Below are 9,122 nucleotides of genomic sequence, written 5' to 3' on the forward strand. Positions count from 1 at the left end.
AACAATATCCAATGGGAGTCTTGTTGAGCTTAATTATTGTTTCCCTTGGCATCCTTCTTCTAAGTCCTGTTATTCACTTGCTTTGGGAGAAGGAACAAAGAAGATGACAGAGGGGAAAGAGAGAGTGAGAGAAGTTGAGAGAGATGGGGTTAAAGACAAGGAAGTGGGACTGGAGGAGAAGGAGAAGGAAGGGGAATGAGATGAGGAGGAGGAAAAAGAAGCACGAAGAGAAGGATTGAGGGGAAGAAAAGGAAAGAGAAGGAGATGATAAGATGAAAAAAAGACAAGGAGAAGCAGAAGGGTATTTTTGACTTTTAATCAACATTTCATAATTCCTATTTGGGACCGGGTCTCTGACAGCAATTATATAAATTCAAGGACTCAAATTGCGATTTTATATATTCCACGGTCTTTATTTGCAATTTTCCCTAACTATTTTATGTACTCTATATTAAATGGGGTAAAAATAGAAAAGATTCTTAATATGTATGTCTAGCACTATCTATTATTTATACTCATCATATTTTTGATATAAGATCTAATTGTTAAGTTAATTTTGATTCTAAATATAAGATATATTTTTTATATTTATTAGTTTTTTCTTAAATTACTTCATGGATACTTTCTCAATCATAATCAAACGAGTGAAGGAGGAAAGATATTAAGAAAGATGATTATAGTGTTTTAAAAAAACATATCATATTTCTTATAATTAACTAAGTTACGAGTGTTAAATAAGGGAGGAGTACTTGTTACTACTTTGCACCATTTATATATACCCAAAATTACATTTTCAACAAGTGCTTTATAGTGAACCTCAAATTAATTATGCAGCATATTTAATTTGTGGTAAGTATTGTGAGCCGCCACGGAACCGCCTGCCAATTCAACATCCTTATGTCATCCTATTGGACTTAATGAGTTTGAAAAATATTATTTTCTATATATATATATATATTTATATTTGAAGGGATCTGCATTCTATGAGGGAGACTAATATTGTGATATATTTATGAGTCGTCAAATTCATGCCAAAACCTAAATGGTCAAAACACAATAAATTAATTCAAAATTGAGGTGAATTATAGGCTTATGAGTTAATTTTTTAAATTTAATAAAGATAATTTTATTATTGTCATTGTTGTTACATTATTTAAATTTTAAAACGAGAAATGATTTGTTTTAAGAAAAATAATTAAAAACCTAAATGGTCAACAGGTAAACAGGCAGTGACATCATTAGAGAAACTTAGCAACCTAATATTCTACTCTTTCATACATATTCAAAGTGTCGTAATTAATTTCTTTGCAACCCAGCATCGTCTGTTGAACCTGAGAATACAAAAATCTCAGCTAACTAATTAATCGATTCCTACTTCCGGTATCACTTTAATTAGTTCAAAATAAATATGGTTTTAAAATGTTAATAATGTATTTGTTGGCAAAAAATGTTAATAATGTATTTATTATTATTATTATTATTATTATTATTATTATGCACTTAATCAACACTCCACTTATTGAGCCAAATGCCAATTCATGCCAATGAGCATTTTTCAATGAGTTGCTTTTCATTTTCAAGCCGAAAAAAGTTGACTTCCATTTAAAAAGTTATTTAAGCTGGCGTCATTTTAGTAAAATACATTACTTACATCATTTAATATTTTTTGGCTTGTGTGAAAAATTGAATTAGAGTTTGCATGAATATAGAAAACACTTTTAAGCGAGTTATGAGCCCAATAATACTCAAATTTAACCCAGTTAAATAATTATATTTCAAAAAAAATCTAGAAGTGACCTTTGTTAACCGCTGGCAAAGTGACATTAACGACATAGTATATTTATGCATTTAAAAGAAACTCAAAATAAAAAACATAGCTTTTTATTACTTTTATAAATAAAAAATAAATAGATTGCTTCAAAAAGAGTCAGAATAAATTATAGAGATCTCACTAAAAAAATTATCTAATTACTCTCAATAGACCCAATTTAAGAAATGACAATTAAGAATCAATCTCTTCTGCGGCTTTGTTTTCAAAAAAATCCCTTAAAAAGATAATTAAATAATCCGAATTTTATTGGGATTACTAAATATGTGAAACTTCTAATAGGTCACAAGACCCAATAAAAGATATTTAAATTTTATAAAATAATTCTAATACCTTTAAGAGAACCCTTAATTAGCATATTCTATTTTGCAGTTAACACATTTCAATTATAAATTAACAATATTTTATTTCCATGATATACTTGTAGTAAGTTCTTGAATAAAACTTGATCACAATATAATTTTGAAAATCAATAAGTTCAATTACATAGTTAACAAATGTTAGTTTCTAAATTAACAGTTTTATGTTTCCATAACACTTGCAATAAGTCTTTGAATAAAACTTGATCACAATACAGTTTTGAAAATCAACATATTCTATTTCATATTTAGTAAGTTTCAATTCTAAATTAGCACTTTTCTATTTTCATAGTACACTTATAATAAGTTTTTGAATAACACTTAATCACTATATGACCTTGAAAATTAATAATTTCAACTATATATTAACAAGTTTTAATTTTAAATTAACAACTTTCAATTTATAATTAACAAGTTTCCAATCCCATATACCAAAAAAAAAAATTCAACATTCAAAATGTTCATCTTTCTGGACAAATAATTTCAATATTGGATTTAGATTTTTGCATATCCTTCTTGTATCAAGGGAGGAAGATTTTATATAAAACTAACTCGTCGTTGTCTTCTTGATCGATTTTCTGACTTTACAATGGTAAATACCAAGTTTTCCTCATTCAGAACTTTTATGAAACACAAAATGATGTATAGAAAATCCTCATCTCTCCAGGTTTTTAATAAATAGGCACTAAAGTTATTTCATAAAATTTTAAAATCTCTCTTTGTGTCATGTGACCTTATTAGGATTTTGATAAATTTAATAACTCAAATAATAATTTAGGTTATTGAAGTGTCTTTTTAAGAAATTTTTTTATTTTTTGATAACAAATGTAGCATACCAAAAGTCCCTACTCACCGGTGCGGAACCTCTCCACTTAGGCATTCTCTCCATTTCCCTCCACTAACGCTAAACTATGTCGTTTCCCACCTCTCCACCAATCAGCTTCTTGTATTCCCCTCCACTTGGTCCAGCGACATCGTTTTGGCTTGACCTTAAAAAAAAAAAAGACGTTTACTCAAACAAGAGAAAAAAATCAGAGATCTCTTCCAATCCTCCTTCACTCATACTAACTGAGAAACATGCAAATTGAGTAGTCTTTAACAAAAAAGAGGCGATCATCAGAGGCTATTATAAATTTATAACAAGCCTCATGAGTTATTTATTTATTTATACAATATCAGACTGGAAGACCGGAAGAGATCTCTGATTTTTTTTTCTCTTGATTGAGTAAGCATCTTTTTTTTTTTTAAAAGGTCAGGCCACTACAAAACGATGTCGCTGGACCAAGTGGAGGGGAATACAAGAAGCTGATTGGTGGAGAGGTGGGAAACGACATAGTTTGGCGTTAGTGGAGGGAAATGGAGAGAATGCCTAAGTGGAGAGGTTTCGCGCCACTCAATCACAAGCTTCTTTATGTAAACACAAATGACAAAAGATACTTATTGAATTTTAAAATGATAAATATGTGATTTTCATAGATTTTGAGCGGTCAAAATTGTTGTAAGAGTAGTCAAAATTATTATAAGAATAGTTATTATGACTTATTTGATTTTTAAAATTTTAACATGTATTTTTTTTTATCATTTTCCCTTAACTAAAAGATTTGCAGAACTTATATTTATAGTTTAATAATAAAAATGCATCTTTAGTTCTTTAATTTTGCATGAAGTTTTATTTTGATAATTTAATTTGGTAAAATGCATTATTATTTTTTTTAGTCCTAACTAATTCGTTAAAAAAACATAAGCTGACATTAAAATATTAAATGTTGATAAAATATTCTCTAATATTAACATATTAAGTTTAATTTTTAAAATAATAATAATATTATTATTATAATATGTCATTATTTGATAGTAAGGCTATTAGAATTAGAGGACTGAAAATATATATATTTTATGAAGTTAAGGATTGAGTTAAAACCTTATATAAAGTTAGAAATTCAAAATTACATTATTGTGCATTTTAATATAATGTTTCTTTTGACTGTGTCTCATTTTCTCACCAAATAATCTCATATATTTGACAAATCGAAACGGGTGGGGAAGTAACGATATTACGTTTGATAACTTTTGACACACTTCTATTTCTTTCTCTTTCAAGTTGGATGGAATTTCTTTTACCAAAAATAAAAAAGTTGGATCGAAATCTTTTTTCCTATATATATCACTAACCCCTCCATTTCTTGAAACCCATCTTTCGTAAATATCTTCGACAAATCACAGTATCCTTCTCCCTTTGCAAACCTTTCTCAGATATGGCGGCAGGACTGGCATCCCTCACCGGAGTGACCGTGGAGTTCCTTGAGTACCCAGCCACCGTGACACCTTTGGGCGGCTCCGGCAAGTCCTATTATCTTGGTGGCGCAGGTTATTCATCTACCTCTTCTTCTTATCCACTATATATGTGTGTGTGTGTGTAATTATATCATTGCAAAACTTTGTTTATCATGTCGTCTTTCATGGGTTTGGTCTGATTCAATTAAATTATTGCTGGGGCTTGTGGAGAGTTTTTGGGATTTGAGTGAATTTTTATTGTATTCAATTTGAAAATAGAAAGAAATAAAATTATTGTTTTATTTTTACCATTTTTTAAATTTTTTTTCACATTAGGAGGATTTATATTTTAAAACTTTACACATTCATCGCCGTATCTTTCACAACCTAAAGTAATATCATATGGTTCTTCTTCTCTTTTGGTTTTGATCATTTTAAATGTCTATACACACCAAAATTATAAATGGGAAGAGGGGAAAAAAGCTAGAAAGAGGGGTACTCCTGCTCAGATTTTTCCTTCCACTTTCAGATATTCCTTTCTAATTTTAATTAAGAAAAATTAATTACTTGCTATTCTTAATTACAAATCAATTCTTTGAATTTAGTTCCAACAACCATCATTGAAAAATTGAATCGGACTAGCCATTCCAAATGGAAAACTAGTGAATTAGCCAGTTTTTTGATCTAATTTATCTATTGAAATAGAAGGAAGACCAACTTGGTGTTTTCTACACTTTAATAGTAATTGTTTATACTTAAAAAGAAAATAACAACGTATTTTTATATGAATTTTTATTTGGGATTTTGAAATTCATGATTTTTTTTATATTTTCTTAAAACAATTATATAATAATCAAGGATAAGATTAAATGACCTTGGTTTGAGTAAAAATAATTAGGATACATTAAATTTTGGTGAGCAGGTGTGAGAGGTTTGACTATAGCGGGGCAGTTCATAAAGGTGACGAGCATTGGAGTTTACTTGGAAGATAAGGCATTCCCATGTCTGGCCTCCAAGTGGAAAGGAAAGACACAAGATGAATTGCTCAATTCCATTGATTTCTTCATGGATATTGTGAAAGGTAACTTCATCATGCATTTATTTAATTTCTAAACTAGGTTATATATTTTCTGAGTACTATACAAAGTTTAAAAAGTAAAATCACATCATTTATAATCTTTGATTATATATTACTTAGGTATCAATGTGTCCCATCCGATAATTTTAAAAAATAAAATTTTTTTTCTGAAGTTTATGTTATATATAAACATTATGATAATCCTCCTGGAAGTTTTACATGTAAGCAAATAAATCTCATACAATCAGGCTTTTTTTTATTTTTTTGCAAATAGATTAATGTTTAGGTATTTATCTCCATATAACTCAAAGTTGGAGGGAGTTATATGCAAATAAAAACAAAATTTTTTATTAAAAAAATAAAGCTCAAACGGGTATAAACTGGATAGTCTGAGATTATCTGCATAGACTTAAAAATTTACGGGATTTTAATATTAAGTTTTAAAAGCTAAGAAGGTTATTTGTACGTTGTTATAAATTTTGTAAGTTTTATATAATTTACTGGAAATCTATAAAAAGAAATATTATTTAAAATTAATGAATAATAGTACACGAATTTAATTGCTTTAAAAATAAGTTTAAAATAAACCCCTCATCTAGTTTTGAGATTTCTTAAACAAAATAAATTTAAAATAAACCCCTAATCTATTTTTGAGATTTCTTTTTTTTTTTTGTCAAATATTTTTTGAGATTTCCCTAAGTGATGTATTTGAAAATGTGTTGTGATCCCCCGGGGGGGAGTGTTAAGATAATCCAAGGAACACGTGTTCCCACCATGCGCCTCTTTTTTTTTTTTTTAAATTTATTTGTCATCATTGAACTCCCCTCCACACAAGGTCAAAAAAAAAAAAAATCCATCCACACCATTGTTTTTCTACAATTTATAAATTTATTTTAATTATTTTAATTTATTTTAGCAATTTTTAAGTTTCCATGGGGAGATAAGGATATAATTGAAATAAAAATAATAAATATTGTTGTCATACTTCCATTGATAAAAAATTCTTTTACAAATATTAAGGTAATTAATTAAATTAGTTATTTATACTAAATGTATGCTAGTTTTACTAAAATATCCTATTTAATCATTTATAGTGAAAACTACATCTATGAATAAAAACTTCTTTTAGCATGAGTAATTAATAAAATTATTTGAAAAGATAATTATAAGTTTGTTGATGTGGACCCAATAAAAATTTTTCCTAGAAAACCTAAAAATTACAAAATGAGAAATAAAAAAACCAATTAACAAATACAATAAAGAAGGAAGTGATCTTGAAATTAAGAACCCAATGAACACATGTCCCAAAAAATCACTGAGTATACAAAACCCAACACCAAATGACATGGTAGTTTAAGAATTCCAAATATAACAAGCACTAAAATGTATCACTAAGTTGTTCCATGTAGTATTCTCTTAAGAATACATAACCAACAAGTAAATAATTGTCAAGAGAAAATTCTTATTCATAATTTTATAACTTGATCTCTGTCAATTGTATATTTATGTTTCGGGCCTTTAATATATTGGATTATGCTTCAAAAACACATTGTAGCCTATTGAATATGACCATTTTGTTTTTAGTATTCCTCTACTTAACTAATCTCACGAAAAGTGATTGAATTGCCCTTTAGATTCACATCATTTGTGAGTTGAGGTTTTGCATTTATGATTATAGCAATGCTCTTAACTAACTTATTTTCAGGACTAGATGAGGAAATAACTTTTCAATTGAAAAGAAAAAAGAGAGAAAAATAAGGAGTATCAAATTCTGAAAAGATGGATTGTGTGAAGCAAAAAAGAGATTTATTTTCAGGCCAAAAAAAAAACAGAGAGATTGATTTTGATTGTATGATTATTTTATTTTTAGTTTAATTTGTTAAAGATAATTATACATGAAATTGCAGGACCATACGAGAAATTTATTAGAGGATCAAAGATAATGGCATTAGAAGGAGCAGAGTATGGGAGCAAGGTCTCTGAAAACTGTGCGAATCATATGAAAGCTGCCGGCACTTACGGCCAAGCAGAGGCTGAAGCCCTTCAGAAGTTCGTTCAAATCTTTCAGCCTCAAAACTTCCCACCTGGCTCCTCTGTCTTCTACTTGATATCCCCCAATGGAACTCTAACGGTTAGTTATTCCTTCTATTTACTATGTCTTCCCATCCTAAATATAGAAATTTGATAATTAGTTTGAAAATATTAAAAAAAATTAATTATGCCCCTTATTTATTAAAAATAATATATATTAATTTTATTAAAATATTTTTTTTAACTCTTTGCATTGATGCTATTTTCCTGACGGAAAACCTCCTTAATATATGCAATCAATAAAGTTTAGAAAATAAATAATTATATGTTTGTTAGATAAAGTACATTAGGATTTTACATTTAGCTCTTATACTTAAGTTGGATGAAGTAAGAAAGAATCATAAGGAAGTCTGATGTTAAAAACGACCAATTGCTAATAAGTCTTCTAAAATTCAGTTATTACTAACAAGTGTTTTAGAGAATTAATTAGGAACAACACAGTTAAATAGTAAACTTTTTTTATTTCACTCAACAGAAATATTTGAAGAGGATATGTGGAAAACTCTTTTTCATCCTGTGGTGATGTACACATCTTTTGTACATAATCTAAAATGCTATGAAATTTAATACAATTGAGCCTACTTAAAATAAGACTATATCATGGAAATGAGTTTTTGTTTGTTTGTTATGAAATTATAGATTAGTTTCTCGGATGATGGCACACTGCCAAAAGCAGCAGCAGGAGTGATAGAAAACAAAACACTCACAGAGACACTAGTGGAGACAATGATCGGAAAGCATACCGTTTCTCCTGCTTTGAAGCTCAGTTTGGCTTCCAGATTAGCTGCTTTGTTCAATGAAATTGATGTGAATGATAAAAATTGAGAATTTGGGACTCAGTTTAAGGTGTTCGGTTCACAATAAAAATACTTTTTAAAAATAATTTTATGTAAGTCAGGATAACATTTCTCTCACATGTTACATTGAAGTTGGTGAAGTTGGGTGTGAAAGGCTGGTGCTATAAATATAGTGCCAATATTTTACAATTAACTTTACTTCATGTTTACACATCATATTTTACCAAGTGTTGTCATGTGGATTGTTATGCTCGTAAGGTCTTATATCAGTTATTCTGTGTTTTGTGTGATGTTTATTATTTTGTGTATTTTTACTCATAAATTTCATGAGAATTTTAATTATTTGATCAAAATGTTCTTATATTGGTTTTTTTTTTCAATAATCTGTTACGCTCTTTTCACCATAAAATCAAGAGTTAATAAGGTATAACAGGATAACAAAACAATCAATCTCCACTGAAATGAAATCATATTTAAGATTTTTCTAGTTTATTTGCGAAGACATAGTTTTTGGTCCCAATGATCAATTTGGATTAAGGATGACATATTTTATTTTTCATTAAACAATTCCGTCTTGTACAATTGTTTTATCTAGTTATTAATTAATTTTTCTTTTATAAAAAAATTTGTTAGGCCATGTTTTAAAAGCCGAAACATTGGCTGGTAAAAAAAAAAAAGCCGAAATATTGAATTAG

The 9,122-nt window shown here is 28.3% G+C and overlaps 1 protein-coding gene across 1 annotated transcript; it reads left to right on the forward strand.

Annotated features, from left to right (window-relative positions):
* Positions 1 to 4,381: 4,381 nt before the first annotated feature.
* Positions 4,382 to 8,735, forward strand: LOC114754826 (chalcone--flavonone isomerase 2-like). Its single transcript, XM_028943665.1, has 4 exons — positions 4,382 to 4,554; positions 5,384 to 5,542; positions 7,447 to 7,670; positions 8,270 to 8,735. Exons 1-4 carry the CDS (start codon positions 4,443 to 4,445, stop codon positions 8,453 to 8,455), a joined length of 681 nt encoding a protein of 226 aa, XP_028799498.1. The 5' UTR covers positions 4,382 to 4,442; the 3' UTR covers positions 8,456 to 8,735.
* Positions 8,736 to 9,122: the final 387 nt, after the last annotated feature.

Source organism: Neltuma alba, unplaced genomic scaffold, assembly GCF_004799145.2.
Source record: "Neltuma alba isolate B1F8T4 unplaced genomic scaffold, ASM479914v2 tig00010194_pilon, whole genome shotgun sequence".
NCBI lineage: Eukaryota > Viridiplantae > Streptophyta > Magnoliopsida > Fabales > Fabaceae > Neltuma > Neltuma alba.

Bases quoted from the DNA above. Each gene is read 5' to 3' on its own strand.
- LOC114754826 (XM_028943665.1), top strand. From the start codon at position 4,443: ATGGCGGCAGGACTGGCATCCCTCACCGGAGTGACCGTGGAGTTCCTT. The intron at 4,555-5,383 runs GTTATTCATCTA...TTTGGTGAGCAG, and splicing joins CTATTATCTTGGTGGCGCAG to GTGTGAGAGGTTTGACTATA. The intron at 5,543-7,446 runs GTAACTTCATCA...ATGAAATTGCAG, and splicing joins CTTCATGGATATTGTGAAAG to GACCATACGAGAAATTTATT.